The sequence below is a fragment of the Heloderma suspectum genome, chromosome 1 (assembly GCF_057233095.1).
Source record: "Heloderma suspectum isolate Gila_16-S chromosome 1, 16-S_ref, whole genome shotgun sequence".
NCBI classification, from domain to species: Eukaryota; Metazoa; Chordata; class Lepidosauria; order Squamata; family Helodermatidae; genus Heloderma; species Heloderma suspectum.
In genome coordinates, this window is record NC_139458.1 from 73,909,726 (window position 1) to 73,936,571 (window position 26,846).

Genomic DNA, 26,846 nt, shown 5'->3' on the forward strand with positions numbered 1-26,846 from the left:
AGATTCTGTCTTTGTTTTTAAAGCCAGCATAAAGAAAAAATTAAAGCCAGTGCATGGCTACGACTAGCAGACAGTAAAGTCAGGTATGTTCCTAGGCCCTGACCAGACCATGAGCCCCTCTGAGCAAAAGGTGCTGCCATCTTTGTGGAATGGGGGGATGTGGGGAGTGTTCTCACTCTGGATGGAGGCAGCAGGATGAGCATGCTCTCTTCCTAACCTGACTAGGCTCTACCTGAAGTGAGAATGTGCCCCGCCCCTGTATTATACCTCTACGCAGGCCTCAGTGGCCAGGAAATCACGTCACTGATTCTGCCAAGTCACCTGGGACATTACAGGAATTAGTAAGGAGGCTTAGTAAGATGAGGCTGGTGTGGATGCATCCGCTCATGGTATCCTGCCTGAGGGCCCCACAAAAGTTTGACGGAGGCCCTAATGTGGGGGTTCATGTAAATTAGTTGACTGCATTACACATTCCTTGGCTTTGCTCGAAGGAAGTCTAAGAATTGTAGTCCTGTGGGGGGACTCTGGATTTCCTATAGAAGGAAAACTATATCAGCAACTATTTCAGCAACTAAGATTCCTTGGAGGAATCTTAGACCAATTTGCAATGTAGGAGTGCCCTATGCAGGGAGGATGGGCAAGGCAGCGTCTCAATCATTACCTCATCCAGAAGATAAGAACAAACACTGTTGAAAAAATACAGCAAAATGCAACAAAACACAGCCTTATTGATGTCACATCCTTCCAAAGGGAGTTACCTCATGACTTTATTATTTGAACTAGCTTGGAAAAAGGCACTGTTGTGGCATGCTGTGATCAGAGATTAAAATGCCATGGAGATCTAGAAGACCAGTGTTTCTTATCCCTTGCTGTGCAAGAATTGCTTATTAGCAACTGTCCGTGCCCCCCGCCCCCTGCACACACACTTCAAGTATGAAGAGGTGCTGTACTAAGTATTGAACTGCCAGATCCAGTTCACACATCAGAAAAAACCAAGAGTAGAAGGCATTATTTCTGACATTTCCCCCTCACTATCTATCCTTTCCACCAGAACCAAGGGCTGCCAATTTAGAGCATTCCTACACTACATACTTGTTTCATAGTCATTCTCAGTTCCCAGGATTCTCTGGGAAGAGTAGTTCTGTGGGTTGGCTAGGAATCTCTAAAACAGTATTCTCAGAGCCCTCTCCCAACCACATTTCCCAGAAAGCCATGACAGTTAATTTTTTTTTCTTTTTATCAACCACATATACATTTGTAGTATAGATATGCCTTTAGATACAGCGTCAAGATTCAAGGTATCAGAGGCTTGGTTCTGTCTCAGTATTAAACAGTGTTGTCTATAAAAGGAAACATTGTGCTCAGAAGACATGTGGGTGATTATTTCTGGGTGGGGCCCATGTCCATCCAAAGCCAATTGGAAGTAAGGGGCCTGGGTAAACTGTGCACATTTAAAAGGAAAACAGGTGCCAGGTTGTTCCAAGGCTGCAGTCATTTGTCTCCTGCTACTGTCCATGCTGCTTTTAATCTTCCCTTTCTGGAAAAGTGCATTTGGCAGTCATGTATCCTGCAGGATGAATTGGCTGAACAGGCTGAACAGGCTGAACAGGAATTGCCCAAGAACAGAAATGGGCAGGTCCTGTTCAGAACAGAACAGAAATAGGCAATTCCTATAAAACCTCACTGAAAGAACAGAATTCAGAGACTAGAATCTTGATGGTGAATTTCAGATCTATTTTGAATTCTGGCACAGGGATTATTAAAAAAATCTGATTGTGGATTGTCTACAGAAAACCATTAAAAAGGATGTCATCTGCTTCTGTCCACCCAGTGCAATAGAAAGCACTGGGTGGACCCACCTTTCAAAACCAACGTGTCACTTACATTGGCTCCATCTGTTGAGGCATCCTTCCCCTTGAGGCCCTGAAGCAGAAGCAACGTTGTCATTGCAACAGCCATACATAGAACCTCGGCACTCCTCCGTTGGCCTCTGCTGGGACAGAACTTGGCTTGCCTTAGACAAATCCAGATGTTATTCTGATAATACCATTCAACAGTGTTTGTGGAAGATCACATACAACTGAACCAATCCCAGAAACGATTCACACTTTTATTCTATTTTCTCTTAGTGAACAGAAGACTGAGGTAGACTGAGCCCATCTAGCTTTAAGCACCTGAAAGGGGTAACTATGCAGGACAGTGAAACACCCTAAGATCTTTCTCTCTGATGTGAAGGAATTGCCACTAGGAATTACGAGCAGCCATATAGGGCAGGAATTATTTCATGAACTATTCCAAGTGGAGGAGGAGAAAGGAGGAATTCCCCCCACACACACACACACAGCCCATTTTGGCTGCAGGCTTGTAATGTTGACACCTTATCTAGTAGGAACTAAATGGAGATCACCTGCTCACATTGTACAGGATACCAATCGTCTGTCTACCTATGGGCAAACTAGATATTTCTCCAGACAGCAATTCTCCAAACTCTGAGCAGTCAGCTGCTGGGCACTGGTCCCACTGACTCTGTTCTCCAAAACACTTATCAGTATCCCTGGGCACTGAGCCCATCCATGCACTTTGCCCAGTCTGAAAGAAATGTGCTGTGGTAGATAATTAGGTGTTGCAAACACAATTCTCACCCACTGCAGAAGCTTCTACTTCTCATTTACTGCACAAAACAGCAGGGATGGGATTCAAATATAACCACCTGAAACAGCTGCATGCCCAGAAGTATCAACAGCAGTGGATGAAGGAAGGCAAGGAGAAAGGGAGAGGGGTCAATGGTCCCAGAATCCATGTAGAGCTTAGGCCTCATGTCTATGATACCCAAAAGCCAAAGTGCTGCTCATGAGTCCTGAATGGACAATTGGATGCTACAATTCAGCGGCTGTTACCTGGGCAGAATTGCAATGGTCAATGACTGACATGGAAATGTCTCTATAACTACATTGCAAGCAATCTGATTCATTCAGTCTCTTGGGGGCTTTTGTGGACCCCAGAATACCCTGAAGGTCTAAATGTTTCCCATCAACTCCAGGGCAATATTTACAAAGCTATCTGTTCAAATATAAACCTGACCTTCAGCATGGAGTTTCTTGAGGCATTAGCAAGAGCACAATTAGGGTTTGGAACAGGAAGTGTCTAGTTCAAATCTCGCTAATGCCATAGTAGGTGACCTCCAAGTAAGCTACTCTTTCTCTCAACCCCCACCTCCTGTACAGGGAGCTAACTGACACTGTATAACTAATTGTTGTAAGGATGAATGAACTAATATATGTAAACTCCTTGGAACACTCTGCAGTAATATATCCATGCTAATTTTTATCAAGAACATAAGAAGAGCCATGCTGGATCAAACGATGGGTCCTTCTAGTCCAGTATTTGTTCATACAGTGGCCAACCAGCTGCCCAGGGGAAACCCACAAGTAGGACATGAGTGCAATAGCACCCTCTCACCCACGTTCCCCAGCAACTGGTGCGCACAGGCATACTACCTCTGATATTGGAGGTAGCATATAGCCATCAGGACAAGTAGCCATTGATAGCTTTCTCCTCTATGAATTTGTCTAACCCTAAGCCATCCAAATTGGTGGCCATCACTACGTCTTGTAGTAGCGAATTCCACTTCTTATGTGAGACAACCACAATGCAGCTGTAATGGCTCAAAACCACCACTTCATAGGAAGGTACAGATCCCTGGAAGGAGAAGATCCCTGGGTTGGACCCAGATTTAGTCGCATTTACAGTAGACCCATTTAAATCAGTGGGACTTGTGTTAGTCATGACCAACTTAAGTCCCATTGATTTAAATGGGTCTACTCACAGTATGACTAAATCTAGATCCAGATGCCTATGTTTAACAGAATACCCATGGCAAATTCCAACGCTCCTACTCTAGAATTCAACATTTATTCAACATTAATGTTTAGTAAATACTGTTAAGGTATTTCATCTGAAATTTCTGGCTCGAATGTTTCCTACACTTACTGTTGGAGAGGCAGCAGCAGGTTCATTTCTGTTCATGTAAACATCACTGTAGTACTGTGTGCATCCTTCTTTATTTGGCCCCTGAGAAGGTGATATTCCATCAGGGCAGCACCCATACCTACATCAGAAAAAAACACACCATGGAAACCAATCCAAGGGTAATTTGTTGGGTTCAAACCAACCCAACAAATCAGTTTTCTGGCGAATAACTGATATAACCTGCTTGCCCTACCTGCTCAGATGGCAAGGGGCAAGTGGGCAGCCTTGCCCAAAGGGACCTACTGCTGCAGTGTGACCATCCGAACAGCAACCATGAGGACTCTGGCTGCAGTCCCGAACCTCCGTCCCAACATTTTGACGGGAGCTGAAATGGTGAGAAGCTGAGGAGCCCGAAGAAGACTCCCATCGGAGGGGCAGGAGATTGGAGCTATGATCTTCCTTGGGCTGGAGCTGATGATGAGTAGTAGAAGTGGCTTGGATTATTCTTTCACTTCTAGAAACTGAAAACATCACATCTTATGGCATGCACGCCCTTCTGGATCACTTGACTTGAGCCGCTATGGCTCTCTTCACACCTGGCTTCTTCACACCTGGCAATCAGGACAGAAGGGGGCTGTTGGCTCCATACCCCCTCCCCTGATCATTGGTTCCTGTAACATGATTGAGGGCTCCACCCCATCCCTCCACTCCTCCACAGCAGGAGGGAAGTTGGAAGCAGTTCTAGTGGGCTGGATAGGGGGCTATGGGTGCTGGTTCCCTCCTTCCTCCAAGGGAGAGAGAGTCTTCTCGGTGGCTTGCCCCGGGGTTGCTGGTGCTGCTAGTCCTTCTCTGCTAAATATGTCAGTGTGTGATGGAATTAAATGCAGCATATTGTTTGCACTACTAAGTTTGAAGGGTATACCGATTTCCGGGTTCCCAACTACAGAAGTAAGAAATCCACAAACAGACTTGTTGTATACAGTCAATGCACCAAGCCATCCCTAGCAGCCCCAACACCTGGCAACCACTTCACAGGGGACACCTTCTTTGTTAGACCCAGCTTGCTTCCCCCGCCCTGCGCTGTTGCTGTTCTTCCCCCTTATTCTGGCTTCCCTACAACCCTGCAAGGTGGGCTAGCGGAAGAGATAGTGGCTGGCTAGGTGGGAGGGAGTACTATGGAAAACCACCTCAGCATTACTGCCTTATCTAAAAACAACTCCACACCCCCAAAGGAAACTATTAAAAATGACCATTCCAAGCTCTGCATGATGAATTTATGCAGGGGAGGAGAAAAGGCACTTTCAATTCCCACTGAAACACTAACTGTCAAGCCTTTCTCCTGCGTGGCTGAGAAGGGAGACTCCCCCATCCACCCTGGTAGGAAAAAAGCCCATCAGTCTGGTGAGCAAAAGGGAGAAGAAGCAGTCAGTGAAATCAATGGGAGGGGGAGGTTCAAAGTAAATGCATTGAAGGGAATGCGAGACCTTAAGACTGCTACTCTTACAGTGCACTCCTATGCATGCCTACTCAGAAGCAAGCCACACAGATTTCAACAGCACTTACTCCCAGGAAAGGAAAGCCTTACAGCCAATGAGTTTACTGAGAAGTAAGCATTGCTTTGTTCAAGGGGATCTTGGAGCCCGTACTGGAATGGGAGAGAGGCAGAAACGGTCACTGGAAGGGGTCAGTGACCTGTCCCCCCTTCCCACTAATTTGTTGTCATGACAATGTTATTCAACACTGCCCAGCAACACCCCCTAGCTCACATGCCCACACAAAGCGGGACAAAGCGCTAAAGGGGAAATGCAGTGGGGGGGGGATAACGATTTCAATCGCAAGCATAGAAAATGCCAGGTTTTCCCTGTTCTCAGATAACACGGGACGAGGGAAGGAAAATTGTGGGATAGCAGCAGGAGAGCAGCAGCAGCATCTAAAGTTCCAGTGAAAACCAGTGATTAAAGAACAATCCTGCTAAAAAACTCAGGTGTGAAGAGAGCCTATGGCTTGTTTGCACATCCTTTTTGACATTTACCCAAGTGTAGCTTCCTCTGTTCCTACATTATGCTAGAGGTAGGATGCAGCCCCCCTCACCCCAGTGTGTTCTTGCTTACCAGAAACAACTCACCACAAGCTGTTACTTAGGGATAGGTTTGCAGAGGTAAATATAAGAGTTACTTCTTGGTAGAGCAATCAAAGAGTTAAACATAACATATGCAGAAACATATGCAAATAAATAGCCATTCTGACTACAAATGGAGATACAAAGCCCCGGAACCATTTGCTCCCAAATCATAATCATTTCCCCTAATATCGAATTTGGGTAATCCTATGCCTAAGGTCTAAAGGCTTTCTGACTCTAATTTTATTATAAACCACTAGTGGAAAACTTCCTAAAGCTATCTAAAGAAACACAAAACAACATATATATTGGAGGAAGAAAGTAATGTGGAATGGTTCCAAACCTGTGGTGCCATGCTCAGGATTGTAACGGGTCAGCAAAGACTGGCGATTGATATCATAGCCTGTGGCATCTTGCATACTGGGAACTTCTACAATGAGATCAATATTCCTAGTTTAGAACCAAACATGGTCAATAACTGGGAATACCTGTGAACTTGTATATGTTATTGACTTCAGCAAGGGGAATGGAGGAAGGAAGGTAGAGAGAATTGTTCTAAATTATTCTCTATGCCAAAAGTATTCCTGCTCCCATGGAAATCAATTCAAGAAAATGGCACTTAAAATCATGTGAAAATAAGGCTCTACTATAACACAGCTGCAAAAAGTAACATCTGCAGGATTTCGCATCCAGGGCATGAGGTGTGAACTTTTATTATTTCCCACTAATGAGGCAAAAGGTATCATCACAGAAATGGAGAAGTAGGAAGAAGAGGAACTAAGTTTGTTATACTGGAGAAGCACTAAATTGATTATTGAGTCTGTATGACAATATTGGCAGCAAATTTTTAAAAAATCTTGTTTGACAGCATCCAGCAGTTATAATCAGTTATCTCTAGGGAAAAACCTGTGGCCAAAGGAGGGACTATAGTTCAGTGGTAGAGCACTGCTCTGCCTACAGAATGCCCCAAGTTCAAACTGTGGCATTTTCATTAAAAATATGTATCGTGCAGCAGATAATGCAAAAGGTCCTTCTCTTCTTAAGATCCTAGAGAGCTGTTGCTGGTTGGAGTTGAGAATAACTGGACTGGATGGGAAAAAAGTCTGACCCAGTATAAGGCAAGTTCCTATGTTCCTATGGATAAGTATGAAAATTACAGAAAATAAAAGCGGTAATGGTGCTGAATTCATAGTCCAGGCTATAGATTCTGGAGAAGGTAGATGAATTTGGGGCCATGTTTGGCAGTCTGTGTGGACACCTGTTACGCTTCAGATGACATCTCAGTGACTCCAACACTGGGCAGGTAGGGCCCACTCACTACTGGCAGCTGTAGTGCAGAAGCTTGGAGGCTTCTGGGGCTCGTTGCACCCCCGAATGATGTCATGCAATCCAATGTATATCTTCTTCATCCAATTTTAACAGATCAATTCTCAATCAGGCATAAGGCACAAAGTGGGGGAGGATTTGTCAGCAAGTAAATATTTCTGCAAAAGGCAGGTATTTCAGAAAGGCATGATTTGCAATAAAAACTGTTTAGGGGCATAAAAGATGAAAATCCTAGTGCTGCAACTACAACCAAAAGATACCTTGACCATCCATCCTAACAGCCCAGCTCTCCCTGAAATGGATACTGCGAATTTAATATTTAAAGGACATAAGGAATCACAGAGGAATCTGGACATCCACCAGTTTTCACTTACGCTGTGGCAGATGACAGGGCTGGGTGTTGCAGCTTCCAAGCATGGTTGGTATCTGGGGCTGTATGGCCTGGCACATCTCATGGTTGTAGAATTTGGAATCACCATCAGCACAGATGACCTGGCGGGTTCGGATGCCTGAGTCACAGCTCTTTGAGCACTTGAATAGAAGGTACAAGCTAAGTTAATACGGAGGTGTAACCCTACTATTTTAAGAGAGTAAAAAAGTGAGTTTTTGATACTTGCTCATTATCTGAAAATTCCTGATTTTTCCTATTCCTCTTTCCAGACAGTGACCCAGTTTGCATGGAACAACCCATGATTTGTTTAAACCCTGGGTTGGAACTCGGAGTTGGTTTAACCCTGGGTTCCAACTTTGGCTTGTCTCTCCCACAATAAGCCAGAGTTTCTGGTTTTCATGTCACACTAAATGCAGCATCCCTGGATTGTTTAGCCATTCCCACTTCCAGATAGAGTGATCAAGCAGTGTGCACCAGCTCACTTGCTTGTTCCCAATAACCCAGGGTTGAAAAAAAGCTGAGTTCTTGTGATGTGTGAACCAGGCCAATGAGTAGGTCTGATAAGTAGGCCCCAGACAAACAAAACATTCTGTTGCTGATTGTCCTTAGTGATAGTTCCAAATATCCTCTTTGTAGTTTAATTTCCAGAGAAAGTTATAAGGTGAGGAGACTTCATAATCGCCATTTTTCACAGGTGCGTATGGTCCAACAGGGCTACTGATTCAAAAATCTATGTTGCCCCTATGACACAGCCTTGCCCTCTTGGCTGTGCTTAGGGTGACCTCTTTCTCATTGTTGTTTCCATCATCTCAGAGGCTGTTGGTGCAAAAAGGTCTTGCTAAGAATCTGAAAGAGGAAGTAGGGGGAGGACAGGGAGCAATGGACAAAGTGGACGATAAACTGGGGAATAGAACACCAGGCAGGTATGTGCAATACTCACCAATCCCCAGTCGCCAATGTGCCACCCAATCTCCTGTATACAATTCTCCCCAATGCAGGGCTGAGTATGTGGAGGTTTTGGTTCTGTCAAGCAGGCAACATCTAGAGTCTGAGAGCCCAGCTCTGTCCTGCAGCTTACAGCCCGAGTCTGAATACCTTCCCCACAGCTAGCTGAGCACTGTAAAAAAGGACCTGGTCACTTGCAAGGAATGCACCTCTCGCATTTAGTTGTTCTGCACATTCCACAGTTGAGTTGAAGCCATTTTTTCAGTTTTAAGGTCTGCACCAGAAAGAACACTTCAGTGTGTGAGAAGGCCTAGGGACAGTGCTAAAGAGTTTAATTTCCTTTGGGTGAGAAGAGCGATTGAGCCTTGTGGCTGATACCTATTTATAAGATATTAGTACATTTGTATACTTATTTATTGTGTGTGGGTATGTGTGTGTGTGTAAATACATATATACCATACATACCCACACATGAATCAGTACTAATTTTGAAATTCTTCCCTACTACTTCCAAAATTTTCATAGCACTCAAGTTGTGCAATGTGCCTGTAACAAAGTGATCTGGCACATCTGACAGCGGGGTCTGAGGAGCTGCCTGTGTGGGAGGGGAGGGGAGAGAAAAAGAGTACAGTCTGACTGGTAGTTGGGACTTTGTCACTTGGGAGTGATATTGATCTCTGAGGGGTCTCTGAGACATTGAGAGAGAGATTGAGAGAGACTACATGATCTGATCTAAGCCTTTACCTGTCACATAATTGTACAGTCCTTTAAATGACCTTCTTGATAGTGTAGGCAGAACTGCAGTATGTTTATTCATTTTCATCTGTGTATTTAACCTATTTTCCTTCTATAAATCCTGTCACTTTGGCTATAAATGAAGTAAACCCAATTGGGTATTTAGTGAAACCCATGGTATTCCTCCTCCTTGGAGATTCCTTCCCCACAGTTCTCCCCCATGATGCCTTACCTTCGATGCAGCTGGATTTTTTTAAAGATTAATAACACTCGCAGCTCAGCCAGAGTAATGTGGCAAATCAGGGAGTGGTGGCAGTGAATGAACCTGGCAGTAGCAGGCCATATTTCAGCACTGGAAAGCCCTCCGGAGTGCAAGGAGGGGGTACCCATTGCAGTGATGTACAGAATATAGAAATGAAGGGATCCCTGTCAAAAGGGCTTTTCGTCAACTCCAGACATTGGTGAGAGGGAATGACTATTAAATTAGATTACATCTGTAGTGTTGATATACCCTTAAGGAAGCTTGATTAATAGAGACAAGGAAACTATTCCAGTCATATAGAACAATACAAGCGGGGACTCAAGAATGCAAAACTCAGGTGTGAGAGCCCATGTGATGTATCGGTTAGAGTGCTGGACTGGGATTGAGGAGACCTGGGTTCAAGTTCCAGCTGGGCTATCAAGCTCACTGGGTGACTTTGGGCCAGTCACTGACTCTCAGCCCAACCTATTTCACAGGGTTGTCATGATGATAAAATGGCGAGGAGGATCATGTATGCTGCTGGGCTCCTCAGAGGAAAAGACAGGATATAAATGTAACAAACAAACAAATAAAATGGGTGGAGTAGGTGAGCTTGTGCTGTGTTTTTCTCTCCTCTTCAAGCCCCTGAGGTAGCTGGGGCTATCTTATCTATAAAAGTACACTGAATCTATAGTAAAAACTCACCTCAGACCAAGGTCCTGTGGTCCATGTTGCACACTGCCGCATGTTGCAAGACTGTGTGCTCCGTGGCCTCTCTGCTAAAGATGCACACTCAGCATCATCCACAGCATCCTGAGAATTGTGACCATTGTAGGAGACACAATACACTGACCGGGTCTGTGTGCCTCCTCCACAGGTGGCTGAACAAACTCCCCAGTCCCCAATTTTCCAGCTGTAAGTACAAGAACAACATCTCTCAAGGAACCAAGAAGCCAACACTAGCAGCAAAAAGTCCCCAGGAACTAATGTGAGGCTTGCCATCTCACAGTTAGGGCACTGTTGGCTTTATCTTTTTGATATTTATTAACCAGAACTTCTGGACCAGTCATCTGGCCCAAAAACCTTATCTATCTGGTAGATGCTATGAAATGGAGGACCTAGCATTGTCTTATCAAAGGTGATTAAAAGAAGTGAATTCAAAACAGTGTATTTTATTGCTGTAAGCTGACTTGGGAGGGCTTCTGCCCTGAAAGGCAGCCAATAAATATTTTAAGTAAATAAATAAATTTAAGTTACAATGAAAATTCTCTAATTTAAATGCTGTGACTGCCAACTCAAGATGACATTACTAGAAGGAATAGAATGAAACAGACAAAAAGTGCAATTTTAGACTGAATTACTAGAATATGCCTCAGTGGTGGAAGCTGAGTACTGAGGTACTCAAGGTACTGAGAAAATCTTTCCCAGAGAAAAAGTGGAATGTCATTATTTTTAAGAGCTTGAACTAATTGGCCTTGATAAAGCAATGGTGCACATGCTGTTGAGAGGTCATAGATATGCTGTGGTAACAGCTATATCAAGGTAACCCCTAAAATCTGAATGATGAAAACCTTTATTCTGTGACGTGTCTATATTATATTAAGCACACTTTAACATGTATCCAATTGCTTTCCCAGCTGCAGGTAGAAATATATATGGTCCCAGTATTTTTTCCTAATGAGTGGGAAAGCAGCTGGAGGGGCATTTTTTAAAAAAATTCAAAATGTTCCAAGGAGAAAAGATTAAGCATTCCCTTCTCCATTGCTTCTCTGATCAGATTCAGCCCATGGTCTTTGAGGGCGGGGGAGATTGATCACTCATCTTCTAGCATCTCGTGTGATGATGACTCTAAAACAGTTTGCTCTAACTAGATCAGACACTCCTGAAATTTCTTTCTTCATGCACTGACACTAAAGGCCCCCTTTTAACCTTCCATTAAAAAAAAAATTAAATTAAAAAATCAAGCTAATCTCCACCCAACCTCATCCTCCAAACATACAAATAACAGTAGTAAGGTCTATATTCAAAAGGAAAGATTGTACTTTTAATCAATCAAGATTCTGAACAGCAATTTTGACTGTGCTAAGCAGACTATCCAAGCTGCAGTCTCCAACAGAAACTGGACAAATAGATTCAACCACCTTGGCATGGAAGAAGACCCAATGGGATGCTGTATGAGAGTGCCCTTGAGATCGGACGACAGCCGCTCAAAGAAGGTCCTTTGCTAAAAATAACTCAGTTGGCAGGAGACCAATCTAGCCAACTCCTTTGTCATGGTCAGACAAGCAAAAGGACTACAAAATAGCTAAAATATTATCTCAGCCCTTGATCCCAGGGGGAATTTTTGCCTGATGCTACCCTGTGGCAAATGTATCCACATATGATGTCATGTTGCTATGGCCAATTGTTAGTGCAATGAAATAAACTTCCCTCCCCATCCTCTCAATAGCACAGGATGAAATTAGAACAACCTTTTCTCACTCCTATTAAAATATAGTTCTTTCCATCCCTGGAAGACAGGCAGTTTCACAGAAGAATAACCTCTGAAAACTTAAAATTTCCTCCATAGTAGAAGCCCCTCAGATCAGGAGCAGAAGTATCTGCTCTCAGGTCCAGCATCAGGGATTGGCATAGTTGGGCACCCACATTTCCCAGAAGGGTCTCCTCCACCAACAGCCCCATGGCACTTCTGGTCCTCCTCACTGTTGCTGCCTGTTTGCTCACCCATGTTTCGAGCAAGTGAGCAACAACAGCAGCGAGGACAGAAAGCAGGAGCTGCTGCTACCTTTGTAATATATAGAACTGAGGTCCCCAACATGGTGCCCGTGAGCCCCAATGTGCCCATGGACACTTCTCTTGGTACCCACCAAGCTCCCTGCCACTCCTGATCTTTATTTTACTTCTTAAGGGGGTTTTAAATTATTTTAACTAGTATGCTGGCAAAGCAGAGTGATGCATTCCTACACCATCTTTATTTGGGTTTTAAAAAGTGGTTTTGTGTTTTCAAGATCAGACCCCACCTCTGCCTTGTAGTTACGTTCTTAAGCAAGTTACTTTTCTTTCAGTCTCCTCATTTGCCTTCTGGGAAATGCGTGTTTTGTGACCAGCCATGTCCACCATGGCCACCATTTTATGAAAAATGCAAAACCTGGCAGCCATTTTATGGAAAGGCCCCACGGCAGTCATTTGGTGACAGCAAAATTCCAAATGTGCCCACTGAACCAAAATGGTTGCAGAACTCTAATATAGAACATGTCAGGAATACATTCACTCAGGCTAGCAGAGGGGGCGATAGAGTTCACTAGGGATGGCAGAGAATTCCGCCACGGATCCCCTCGAAATCTGTGGTGGAATGGCCTGCCCCCCCCGCCCCCCCACGGATCCACCCCGGGACGGGACTTACTTGGGGCGGATCTTCCGGGCGGCGGCAGCTCTGGCGGCTGGTCTTCCGACCGGCTGCCGCCACCGCCATTTGCAGACTTGTGGTTGTTGTTTTTTTTTCAAGACGTGATAGGCTACGTAAAGATTTACATAGCCTATCATGGCTGGGTAAAAAAACAAAACAAAACTGCGTACGCAAATGGTGGCGGCTATGGCCGCTGCCACTTGTGTTCCTTATTTTTGGTGTCTTAGTCTACGTAAATATTTACGTAGACTAAGACGGCGAAAATAAGGGGAATGCAAATAGCGTAGCGGGCGCTATTTGCGTCCCTTTTTGATTCTCCGTTTTAGCCTACGTAAATATTTACGTAGGCTAAAACGGCGAATCAAAAAGGGACACAAATAGCGGCCGCTACGCTATTTGCATTCACCTTTATTTTCACCGTCATAGTCTATGTAAATATTTACATAGACTAAGACAGCCAAAAATAAGGAACGCAAATGGCGGTGGCCGTAGCCGCCGCCATTTGCGTACGCGGGGGGTTTTGTGTGTGTGTGTTTTTACCCAGAGCCCTCCGCGGCCGGAAATCCGGCTGCAGACGGCTCTGGCCTGGGCCTGGCCGGCTGCTCAACGCTATTTGCGTTGCCCTTATTTTCGCCGTAGTCCACGTAAATGTCTACGTAGACTACACGTGCCCAAATAAGGAACGTAAATGGCCGGGCCCATGGGCACTGCCATTTGCATACGTGCTTTTTTTTTCCTTTCCCCAAAGTCAGCCATGATAGGCTACGTAAACATTTACGTAGCCTATCACGGCTGACTGCAGGGACGCAAACGCTGCCGCGGAGCACAGCCAGCCATCGAGGATTCCAGGGGGGAGGAACGGAGCGCCTCCCCCCCGTCGAGAATTCCGGGGGGAGGGACGGAACGCCTCCCCCCCCCATAAACATAATCCACGGAAAGGTAAGTACATTTCGTACATCCCTAGAGTTCACTCCATGCTGTTGAAAGAAAGCTCTGGAAGGCTGAATAAGTGCTGTTGCTGTTATAAGAGACAAAATGGTATTGATCTGTTTATGAGAGACCAGAGATATAAGTGTCTCCCTGGTTTTAGCTGGCAAGTGAGCAGCTAAAAGCAATGGTGGTAAGGAAGGGGAATCCATGTCAGGGGTGTCTTGCCCAAGGGTCCCCAAAACATGGAGCCAGCACCGCCTGCACTTATGAAACCACCTTCCCCCAACCAGCCTTAAGTCCAGCTTGTGAGGATGACTAGATAAACACAGCTGGGGTGCAGGGCAGTAATCCTCTCCTGCTTACCACTCTCCCACATTAAATTCCTCCCATCCCCATCACACTTTGCAGCTGTGTGGTCTACCTGTATCCCAACACATAGTCTGCTACCATTATGTGTTGTTAGCCCCTCAAAAAGATATTAACTGATCTATAATAATTAGATAATATGGAGAAAATAAGAAATTTCCTTTTTAACTTTCTCAAGGGTTTCAGCATAAATCAAACACATACATGTCGAGACTTATTTGAAGCCATCCTAAAATTTCCTTTAAAAAGAGCCTAAAATATACATCACTGGACAATCGTCTTTTTTTGCTTGGTTCATTAAGAATCTGCTTTTGAACCATAGTGTGACTTTTTCTCCCACCTTGCAGACACACTATTGAAGGACATATCAAAAGGATTTTACAGAATGTCTGCAGGCAGTTTTACTTCAAGTCTGACCACTGCAACATCACACAGCACCACAGCAACACCCATCCACTCCATACTCCATCAGGTGAATTGCCAGCTCAGTTTTGACGGTAGTGTCCATGCAGCAGGAGGTTGCACAGAACAGATTCTTTTGCTCTGGTCTGAACTAATAAGGGACAACTAAAGTATGGGAATATTTGTACAAGTGCTCCGTTGCAAAGCCACAGTTCCTCTTGATACCCTCTTCTGCAGCACTTAAGAGCTCCACTGGATCAGACCAAAGGTCCATCTAATCCAGCATCCTGCTTCTCACAGTGGCCAACCAGATGCCACAAGGAAGCCCACAAGCAGAGCTTGAAGGAAACACCTTTGTTTCACTGTTGCTCCATTAGCTGGTATTCAGTGGCATGTTGCTGTCTCTGAATCTGAAGGCACCATCCAACCCTCATGGCTAACAGCCATTGATTGACCTACTCAGCATTCATTTATCTAACCCCTTTTAAAAGCCATCTAAGCTAGGGACCATCAACACATCTTGCAGCAGGGAATGATATAAATCAATTATGTACTGTGAGAAGTATGTATGGCCCTTGGAGCAACTTTAGTATCCAGCCACTTGTATGCTTGTGTTGGTAATCCCTAATTGTGGAAGAACTTCTGATAAATCCTGAGGATATATCATTGAACGCTGAAAAGCATCATTCAGAGCAGTGGGCTTCAAAGAAAGAAAGAAAGAAAGAAAGAAAGAAAGAAAGGAAGGAGATTAATAATATCCATCAATTTCAACCTACGTATATTTTGTAGTTTTCTGAGCTCATGAAATGAAACTGCTAAATGGTAGTAACTATGCCACAGTGAGCTGGCAACTAGCTTATACTTTCAGAATGGAAACAGAAATAACCAAATATCTTCTTTTCCCTCCCTGCTCCATGCAGTGGCCAAATAAGAAGGCAAAGTCCTCAGTAAAAAGCAGTGCTGCCTAAACAAGGCTCCACCTCCCCAGCACCTTCCACCTTTATTTATCTATTTATTTTATGTACAATGTTTGTATACCACTCCATATTGAAAACAGATTTCAGAGCTATGAACACAAAAGATAAAACAGTAAAAGACCTTCCACCACCATTTAGGAAGAAAAGTCAAAGTAGCAGTTGAGAGAGACCACCATCACCCAGGAGGAAAGCCTTCAAGATTCACTAAACAATCTAAGGCAGTGGCTTTCAAAGTGTGCTCCTAGGAATCCATGTGCTCCTCTGAAGCTTCTCAAGGTTCCTTGATGAGCACACAAGGAATGGGAGATGGCTTCCTTCAAAGACAGCTTGTCCATCCTTAGCAAATTATTCCTGCAACGAGGACACACAGAATGCATTCTGGGGGTACACCCTCAATTTACAGTGGTGAGTGGGTAGTGGTGAGGCTCCGCAGGTCTAGCCAGTAGACCACAGGAACTGAGTGTGCACCCCAGATTCCTCTGCAATATGGATAGGTCCATCAGCAGACAAATTGAAATAAAAAGGAAGACCAAGATCTGGAAGCTTGAAGACCCCTGTTGTAGGTGTAGAAGGGAAAGAGCTGAATACGACCTCTACAATCACTTTCTCCTTGTTACCTCTTTGTTTGCATGCTCCATGCTCTGTTGCGGCTCCATGCTCCCGCCAGATAGAGGTAAGATATCCTTTATATATAGAACAGAGATTTTAAAGCCTATAATGAATATATAGACATCTGGGGCTGCTTGCTACAGTACGATTGCAGAAATTGTCTTCTACGACCAAACTAGACGTGATTTGGGGGAAGCATTAATGCAGCTCTGATGCCCCATTTTACCCCCCCCCCAGCTGCTATGTGGTCTGAGTTGGACTGCGGCCATGGTGTGTGGGGGAGGGCCAGCTGACCTTCTCTCCCTCCATCTGTTTCCTGAAGGAAAATTGCCCTCCGGAGCTGCTGCAAGCGGTGGAGCAGAAAACATGTAGCAGGGGTGGGGAATGTGTGGCCCTCCAGATGTTGTTCGACTGTAACTCCCATTGGCTATGTTGGCTGGGGCTGATGGGAGTTGCAGTCCAACAACATATGGAGGGCCACTCATTCCCCACCCCTGACGTACAAGGACCTTATTGTGCTTGTATAGTTCTTTCTCCACAACTAACAGGAACTCTGGTGTGTGTGTGTGTGTCATTCAGATTGAGGCCACAGTGTATGGGGTGAAGGGTTAAACTCCCTCTGCCCACACACCATGACTCCTTTCCAAATTGCCCCCTCCCACAGTTGCATTTAGCAGCAGCAGCAGTGGCAAGAGCAACTGAAGACACGGAAGATGCTTCCTCGCTTTGGCCTTTGCAGCTGAATTGCACTAAGCATGTGATTATGTAGATTTTATTGCTAGGTCTAGTCACAAAGACCCATTTAATGGCACACTGGAAGTTAGAACTGGGCTCTAACAGTTAAGAGGAAAGGCTCCATTGTCCAGTCCTCTCTGCAAAGATTTGGATGTGACAGATGTCATATTTTATGCCCAGAAAGTTTCCAGTGTCAGGGCACAGGAAACTGTCCCGTATCTGTAAAAAGCACTATGTGCAAATTATAATACTTTTAGGGTGCAATCCTATCAAGAAAGGCGGCTGCCTCCGAACTCGGCGGCGACCGCCTATCCAAAGCAAGGCAGGAGAGGAATGGGGGGGGGGGGTGGATCTCTCCCTCCACATTTCTCCTGCCCTGCTATTTTTCACTAGACAGCCATTTTCGGCTGTCTAGCCTCAGGGGGGCCAACCAGGAGAAGAAGCTGCCGTACGACACATTGGATGTGTCGTACGTGCAGCTCTGCTCTCCCCATCCCAGAACGCCCCTTTTCAGTCGCTCCATGCTCCTCTTCCAAGTGCGGATGAGGGGGGAGGTCAGTTTTCCAGGAACTGACCTTGGAGCGTGGGCTCCCAGGTTGGTTCCCAGAAATGAGCATATCCTATGGCCCTCTAGACAGCGTCTAGTGGTCATAGGATTGCTCCCTTATAGAGGAAATTAAAATTAGTTATCTACACAGGCACTTACGACTTACCATTTATATTCACCACATTGGATGCTCTCCAGTACAACCCCCACTTAATAAGGAGCAGTTCTGTGGTCCTTCTCACTGAGGGTCCTGTCCTGTCTTTCCTTCCCAGAATGCCCAGATATACTAAGAACATCCTCTAAGAGCATGCCAGCTCCAACAGTTTCTTGAATAACTTTCTGTTTTACCTTTTACTTTATCTATGATTTGTGTGCATTAGGAACCACAGCTTCTCCTGATGTGCATTTCCTATGAGAGCATTAATGGCTGAAAAGAGACACTGCCAAGTAAGTTCAGGTTTGCTAGGTTCTTAGGTCTTACTATGCTTTAGAGATCAGGTAGAGAAACCAAATCAAGCCTCACCGTTTTGTCTGGGGGCATGACTGAAGGCCACACGTTCGGTTATTTTCTGGCTGTGGTTTGTCTCTGCACATATAATCTGGATATTCTTCATTGTCAATGGTACAAAAGACCAGACGGGACTGATAACCTATAGGAGAAAAACAGCAAGGCATGCTAGTAAATGGCACTCATCCGTAGCAACAATTAAATGCAATAAGATTGGGAACACCATTTTCCTAGAACAATAGAGCATTCCATCATCTACATCCTGCCCAGGGAATACAATCAGAGGGAAGACCAGAATCCTTTGTGTGTTTTGTAAAGACATGGTCCTCTACAAGAGATGTGACTCAGAAACAAGATAAGAGGCTTAGTACTGTTTCTAACTGAGAAAAAAAATCTTTAAAACAAGTAACTCATGAATGGATGGAAAGAATTGTTTTAATTCCTGCTCTTCTGAATATGCCATATCATATACAATTTATTTAGCAAATATATCTGCATCCCATAGAGAAGTCAATGCTGTTGGTCTCCTTTGGGGAAGGATGAGCAGATGGACAGACTTTAGGTCATGAATGAATGCATAAATGTCTGCATCTTTATTACAGAATTGTAATAAACAGCAGTTTATGTGGCCAACAGCAGTTTCTTTCTATAGCCATCTTTTCATCACAAAATTGACTAGGATATGATTTCTGCCCAGACTGCCAACAAACTTTTAAAGAAGAACCAGTGACTATGCACAGTCATACAACAGATTTTATTAAGTCCATTGTTTTGTTTAGGCATGAGAGTGTATCACTGATGTTACAGTACACAACTCAGCCAGTTAAGAGATCTTGCATCATCTAAAATTGTGTACATCTTGGTTGCTGTTTATAGATACCCCACCCCATCAATTTTATTTAATTACATTTCTATCCCGACTTTTTCTCCTTAAGGAACCGAAGGCAGAATACATAATCCTCCTCCTCTTCATTTTATCCTCACAACAACCCTGGGAGGTAGGTTGGGCTGAGAATCTGTGACTGGCCCAAAGTCACACGGTGAGCTTCCATTGCCGAGTGGGGACTAGAACCCGAATCTCCCAGTTCCTAGTCCAACCCTCTAGCCATTACACCACACTATTAATTCCTGTTTGTGGATGTGCTATAGGCTGGATAGGTTAATCTGTAGGGAGATGGGCCAGTGAGTTCTATCCGATGACCTCTGGATCTCTTCTGGGTCTGTGATTCAGTGACAAACTGAAGATGATCCTGCAGGGAACAACCTTGTGCAATATGGGCAGCTGGCTCAGGCCCATGGAACACAGTAGCCAAAAGAAACACTTGAATTATTTAGGCAGATCAGCTGGAATAAAATCTTCATGAAGAACCAAACATTGTGAAATCACATTAGGTGACCATCACATGCCAGAAGTGGAAACCAGCAAGGGATGTAACTTTGTGGAAATGGCAAAGACCCAACTCAGGTGGCCCTAAGGTCATGCCTGATGTCACTTGCTAGCCTATGCAGCCACAAGCACAGCCATGCGACAATAGAGTACAATGGGTCGTGCTACAGAGACTCTCATGCCCAACATTGGTGTGGCTGTGCAGGTCCCCTGTGCCCTGGAGCTGTTTTGAAGCAGTTTATTTCTGCCTGGGATAACCCTGAGCAGGGAAATCTGTTCAAATATGACTTTAAAATGCTTTAAACAAATAAACAACATCGGTAACAAATGCATGTGCCAGCATTCCATGCTGGATACTTACCTCCACCACACTCAGCGCTGCATTCGCCCCAGGAGCCGTACCCCCACCTGTAGCCTGAGCTTGGCCTTTGGAATGGCAGGTAGTATTCATAATATATCCCTCGGTTTGGTTCCTGGCTGATAAGCTGAAAATGGAAGGGGCAAAGCAGGTGTGATGAAAATCACTGTTTTCCTTCCTCTTGTGGCAGTTCTACTTGGCATTGGCCCAATTCATGCAAATAGCAGATCTGGTGTAAGATCTGGACTGTACCACTTTTGACAGCAGGTGAGGGTTTGTATGATGGCATATGTTCTTCTAAAAAACACCGAAAAATGAACTCTGTCCTAAACATAGGTGTCAGCCATAAAACGTCTAGCCTAGGCTATATACATTAGTTCTGTATGCGCAGAGCATTGTTCTGGATTCAGGGCGGTCATCCATAGAATCACCCATCTTCTGTCTGAAGTGGTACAGTCCAGGAAATATTTCCACTTCATTTGCTATTTGTGTGAACTAGACTTAACACTTAGATCCTTTCCAAAGTACACTCCCTTTCTGTCTACTGCTCATCTCCAGTTTGGACAGTCTATTTCTGGAGTCTGCTTCTTGCTGTTCCTGTCTCACAAAGGATATCATTAGGATACTTTTTCTTCAGTGAGGAGAATTAACTCTTGACGGAGAGTGAGATGATTATACTGTTTCTCTATTAGGCAACAAGCAATAATCATTCTAAACTGACTGTAATATACAGGAAATTAAGAGTTCACCCCTTGACAGCTGCATAAAGCTCAGGTAATATCCTCCCTCTTTTTTATTGGTTATTCAGCCAAGAAATGACTATTCCCCTTTCAATCTGCTTAGCAATACATTTTTATTCATGACCCTGTGGCATCCCTCAGTTCTGAGAATCATCCTGAGCAATGGCTCTGTGCAGTTCAGGGAAACAAGAAAGCGGGCTCTGCTGCTTACCTCAATAACCAAAGGTTCAGTGGTGGGACCCCTGGCATGAAGAAGCTCAGGAGCCAGATCACCCTCAGAACCCCTGTCATAATGCACCACTGTGCTAGCAATATGCAAGGCCCGGCTAAACTCAATCGTCCAGTGCCCATTCAGATAGTATGCTCCTCGCACATTCTTGATGGCTGAAGGGGAGAAGAAAAGCCCAGAGGGCAGAAAAAGTGTAAAAACTATCTGACTTAAAAATTAGAGACCCAGGGCAGTATCCAAGCAGTATCATTCTGCAAACTCAAATAGTGCTAGCAGAGCTCTGCCAAATCTTTCTGTGGCATAAGTAGTTGCCCATTATGCTTGCACAACCAGTTGCGCAAGCAGAATGTGCAACCATGCTTGCGCAAACATAACTTTAGTTGGATTCCCTCTTGCGCATAGTTGGGAACCTAGTTTCTGCTAGTACAATGTTATTTGTGTTAAAGGAATGAGGCAGTTGGATACTGTCCACCAGGGGCGTCGTTATCAGCGGCCCACCTGGGCATGGACCCTGGATTTTCTTTTGAGCTGTGCCCCGGATCTTTTAAGCTGTCTTAATTGCCTTTTTTTTTTTTACATTTTTCCATTGACTTCATTGGAAAACAAAAATGGCCATTACGTTTTGAGCTTGTATGATAAATACATGAAATTTGGAGGCTTGGTAGCCCCCAAGCAGCTGGAAATTGGCTGGACTTACTTCTCAATAACCATACACAGGATTGCACTGTTGGAGTGATTAACGTGGGAACACAGACTAATTTGTGCAGGGGATCCAGGATCTGCCTTCCTCAAGAGGAAGGGACCTTCCGCAAGAGCAAGGGTTCTGCTCTTGAAAGGTCCCTCCACCTGATTTTGGGGGATCCCCCTTCCTCCCCATAGCAAACCCTATTCAGCAGGGTCTCCTGACTCTCTGTGCACCATTTTCAGGGGGTTGGAGAGGCTGCTATAGGAAGGAGGGGGCCAAGAAGTCCACTTCCATTAGTGCAGTTGATCCAGGATAAATCTGGACCCAATCCAATAAATAAATAAAACAGAACAACATCAAGGAATTATACTGCAATTATCAGTTCAAAGCAGATATTTTAATCTTCTATGAAGAGTCAGGCTGTCCCAGGGCCTTTTTCCATGAGAATTTTAGTCCGAACAGGCTGCGTGTGGAGGTCATTAGGGAGACATGACATCATGGCCATCCAGCAGCTACCACAGAGCTTATCAAGGAAAAACCGGATTTTCTAAGACTGCGTAAAGTCTGATTCTTTTTCTCAAGTTGGGTTCTCAGCGGTATAGTTGTTGTGTGCCCCAACTCTTGCATTTACCTCGGGTATGCTAGCCCTGCCCAGGGGTGTGCCTTTCACCATGATCCCGGTCAAGGGGTATTTCCTGTGTGTTTCCCATCCCTGCACAAACCAATTAGTGTCTACTCAGAAGTAACTCCCATTGTGGTCAATGAGGCTTGCCCTCTAAATGCCTACATCAGTACTTACAGAGATATCCCTCAATTGAAATGGCACAATGTAAAGCCCAATTCCCTATGTGCTGTAAAGCGTGATCTTGAGGCTCCGATTCTCTCCGTTGTTCGCTTTATTGCCTTACTACTTCAACCCTTGGTTATAGAGGACCTGCAGGTTAAAATGGGGGCTGGTTTCTGTCTTTGTGTTTACTACTGTCTTTCCCACAACAAACCCTTTAGTGTCTCCTCAGAAGTCACTCCCATTGTGCTGAATGAGGCTCACCCTTTGAATGCCCACATCAGAAGTTACAGAGATTGTCTCAATTGAAATGACACAGTTTAAAGCCCAATGCCTGAAGTGCAGTTAAGCGTGATCTGGAGGCTCTGATTCTCTGTTGTTTGCTTTATTGCCTTAGGAAGTAACTAATTCATTATAGAGATCCTGCGCAGAATTGGTTTGGTTAGAAAGGGGGCTGGTTTCCCATCCCTGTGTTCTCCCCTGCCTCTTTCCCAGTATAAGCATAGGTGTGTCTACCCAGAAGCCTCATTGAACACCCATTGTGTTCAATGAGGCTTGGGGCTTGTTGAGAGGCTTGTCTTACGAATGCACACAAAGGGAAGTAACTAGTTCACACCTTCCTTATGAAGCCTGGAGAGAGGGGAGAGCCTCTCTTATTGGTTGAGCAGCCCCTGCCATTCAGATGATGTTCACTCCAACCCTGCCCCCTGCCCCCACCCGGAAGTAAGTTATGTGAAGCCACTTGGAATGGTACACCCTTGTGGAGCCCTGCCCAGACCAAATACGGCTCCTACAAAAATGTGGGTGAGCCACTCCTCCCTTCTCCTTCCATTGTCATGCAAGGCCCCAGAAGTATCAAAAAGTGTCCTTCCATAATTTGAGCTGGGCCAGGCAGTAGGAGGACCAGGGGCGTTGTGAAAAAGGGCCCACCCGGGCATGGGCCCCAGATTTTTTTTGAGCTGTGCCCTGGATCTTTTGAGCTGTCCTAATTGCTTTTTTTTTTTTTTCATTTTCCTATTGACTTGCATTGGAAAACAAAAACGGCCATAATGTCTTGAGTTTGTATGATAAATACATGATATTTGGAGGCCTGGTAGCCCCCATGCAGATGAGTAAATATGCCAAATTTCAGGCAGTTAGGTCCAGTGGGTTTTGTGCAAATCACAGGTAAAATTTGCTATTTTCAAGAAAATGTGTCAAAGCAAACAGCTATATTTTTTGTGTGCTTCCACATACGTGCATGAAATTTGGGGACCTGGCAGCCCCTGTAAAGATGACTGAGCCTGCCAAAGTTCAGACAGTTAGGTCCAGTGGCTTTTGTGCTACCCACAGGTAAAATTTGCTTTTTTCAAGAAAATCTGTCAAAGTAAAGAGCTATAATTTTTTTGTGCTTCCACATAAATTCATGGAATTTGGAGACCTGGCAGGCCCTATGGAGCTGACTGAACCTGCCAAAGTTCAGACAGTTAAGTCCAGTGGCTTTTGCACTAGCCATGCATAAAGTTTCCTTTTCTCAAAGTCTAAAACAAAAAGTAAAAACTGTCAAGCCACCCAGGGGATTAGAGATCCTAATCAGAAGGTGTTTAAGGTGACCACTGGGAGGTCACTATCTCTAATCTATGATGGGGGGGTTGAGGTGCAAAAAACCTCTCTCCCCCTACTTTTCTTTTCTGCTCTTACATGCCCACTGTTGGGAGCTTGCCTGCAATGAAATTTTGAAGAGGGAGAAGAAAGGGAAGAAAGAGCTCCATGTGAAATACTGGTATTTCACACAGCATCTGATTTTACTGCCCCAAACTGGAACCTTTGGTTCTGCGGAAGTTTAGTAGCTTCAGTACAGCAAAGTATCCAATCAGCCTCCACAAACTTCTTTCTCTCACTCCACTTTAATTTCTCCTAAATAGCTGTAGGACTCAAATAATCCCAAAGGGAGGGTTAGAACTATGTTGCGTCATCACTGAGAAACTGCTGGGGCTTTTAAATAGGTTCTACAGTTTTAAAAAAGCTAGAAAAAGCCCTCAGCCACCTCACCTCATAAAGTTCATTTAAGTACATGCAATCCTTACAAACCCTCCACTGCCTCCTAAATTCCTCTGAAGTACTACCTCTCTGAAAGGAGCCACTTGGCTTAGGGGATTCTCTCTACCACCGACCCCCACACACATTTCCAATCACCATTCTTCTTTTCTTCTTCCCTCCCCTCCCCTCCCCTCCCCTATCCTGTTCTTTCTTTTTCTCTCTTCTTTATTCCACCCAGAGCGTATCCTGGGGAATTCTTAAAGAGAATTATCTTGGGTGGGCAAGAGAAGTTCTGAACTGTATTTGACTTTATACATACAGACAGGAGGGTTGGCTTTCCTCCTTCTCCTCACTCAAGTCTTTGAGAAGAGTGGGTTCACGTGGTCACAGAGAAACAAATCATAGGCTTTGTTGTTTGTCACTTGCCATTATCCAGCAATAGGAAGGTCTGCAATTCAGTGGCAGAGCGCACGCTTGGCATGCAGAAGGTCCCAGGTTCGATCCTCAGCACCTCCAGGTAGGGCTAGGAAAGAATCCTGCCTGGAACTCTGGAGGGCCGCTGCTGCCAGTCAGTGTCAACAATTCTGTGCTAGATGGACCCAGGGTCTGACTCAGCATAAGGCAGCTTCCTATGTTCCTATGAACGGAAAGCTTTAATTTAAAAAAATAGGAATTTTTGGTTTATTTTTTAAGTGGAGGGGAGATAAATATTGCTAATTTATGCAATCCTATGTATGCCTACTGAAAAGTCCCCTTATGTTTAATGAGGCCTACCCTCAGGAAAGTGTGCATAGGATTCCAGCACAAGTTACTTTTGCAGGGAGGTTTGCACCTTGATGTTCTGCATGTTTACTCAGAAATAAGTCCTGAGTTGTGAGCATGGTACTGCAAGCTTAATACAGTGCCTACCCAATTCCGTCTAGTGAATTGACTACCCTTTCAGCTCAGTCTTATGCAGGTTTTGTCATATGTGGGTTTGGGGCTTTTTTTGCATGAACTCTAGCTTCGGTGGTGAGGGAAAGGCACTTAGAGTTGCTCAGAGTTTCTCCATAACTTAGCCCTAGTTATGAAAACAGACTCATTGGCTGAATCCTGGTGAAGTCTTGGCACAAATGAAGTTATGGGGAGGAAGATACAATGAGAGCTTGTGCACAACCAGGAGGAGGTAGAGAGGAGTTGCACAAAACAAGACATCTGTTTTTATGAAGAGTTGCTGGAGGATGGTAGGATGAGGAGGGATGGTTGCATGGAGGGGAGTAGAATTGGTAGGGGGAGAATGTAAGTGTTCAGTGGTGAAAGAAAAACATTCTGCACACGCTCAGAGGCGCTCTCTATTTAAGAACATAAGAAGAACCATGCTGCATCAGACCAAGGTCCATCTAGTCCAGCATTCTGTTCACACAGTGGCCAACCAGATGCCCATAGGAAACGCACAAGCAGGACATGAGTGCAATAGCACCTTCCCACCCATGATCCCCTGCTGCTAACATTAGAATTTATTTATATTTCACCAGTCATTCTACATTTTCAGGCATGTACATCCTTCAGAAACTTTTCAGGTTTCTTGCCTGGGGCACATCTCTAATGACCTGTGCATTTTCATTCAAATTTACCCAAAAACTGTTGGGGAACGGGTGAATAGAAGGGAAAGCAAATCACCCCCTCCCCCAAATTGGAGAACTCCCCTCCCACATGAACTGCTGCACCTATCCTTCTGAACCTTTGCTGGTTTCTTACTTAGGGACAACTGTAGGCTGTCTGTGATTTTCAGAACAATGGTCCACAAGGAACATAAGTATGTCCTCTTTTGGAGACCTCAAAATGTCAAGGCCACCCTTGCACAAAAACCCTTGTGGCTATCATTCTGAAATTTGGCAGACATAATCTCCTTTGATGGGGCAATGAATCCTGCAATTTTTATCCACTTCTTCCAAGTACTAAAAATGTTATTGGCAGTTCCGTTTAAAAGAAAATAAAAATATAAACCCTGCACCCATTTTTTTTTCTGACATTGGGCAGGTGTAATCTCCTTCTAGGGGGGCTACTATGCCTGAAATTATCATCCAGTTCTGACCAAGAGAAAAAAGTTACTTTTTTTTTTTCTAATTTCCCATGGTAGTCAACAGAAAGCATAAAGACTCATTTTTCCAAACCTTGACTCAGGTTTGGTGCTGAGCTGAAGTGGTCCAACTACAAATTGGCCCGAGTAGAAGCAGGATGTTTTCCAAAATGCTGAATCGGGGTCTGAGTTGAAGTGGGGTGGGGGGTCAGTGAACACTTCTTATGTATGTATGTATGTAATCTATCCCCTTCATGGATCACTGCCTTGTTGTGGCGAAGGGGCTTGCGTAACTCAGTGAAGCCATAAGCTATGCCGTGCAGGGCCACCCAAGACGGACAGGTCATGGTGGAGAGTTCTGACAAAATGTGGTCCACTG

General features: G+C 44.6%; 1 protein-coding gene across 9 annotated transcripts in view; it reads right to left on the reverse strand.

The window, feature by feature from the left end:
- Positions 1 to 26,846, reverse strand: part of PAPLN (papilin, proteoglycan like sulfated glycoprotein) — an 88,605-nt gene that overhangs the window by 20,679 nt on the left and 41,080 nt on the right. For 7 of the 9 annotated variants that reach the window (XR_014789590.1, XM_084847132.1, XM_084847159.1 and 4 more), the window contains 11 exons: positions 20,903 to 21,075; positions 19,955 to 20,078; positions 18,222 to 18,348; positions 16,425 to 16,490; positions 10,432 to 10,639; positions 8,746 to 8,922; positions 7,789 to 7,945; positions 6,432 to 6,518; positions 4,223 to 4,490; positions 3,991 to 4,108; positions 1,885 to 2,014 (listed from right to left, as the gene is read on the reverse strand). Coding sequence is in view for 8 of the 9 variants with exons in the window: in XM_084847132.1 (XP_084703258.1) it covers positions 1,885 to 2,014; positions 3,991 to 4,108; positions 4,223 to 4,490; positions 6,432 to 6,518; positions 7,789 to 7,945; positions 8,746 to 8,922; positions 10,432 to 10,639; positions 16,425 to 16,490; positions 18,222 to 18,348; positions 19,955 to 20,078; positions 20,903 to 21,075 (1,635 nt within the window). In the remaining variant the exon portion in view is untranslated. The remainder of the gene's footprint in view (positions 1 to 1,884; positions 2,015 to 3,990; positions 4,109 to 4,222; positions 4,491 to 6,431; positions 6,519 to 7,788; positions 7,946 to 8,745; positions 8,923 to 10,431; positions 10,640 to 16,424; positions 16,491 to 18,221; positions 18,349 to 19,954; positions 20,079 to 20,902; positions 21,076 to 26,846) is intronic. The other 2 variants (XM_084847168.1, XM_084847195.1) reach the window with 2 other exon arrangements.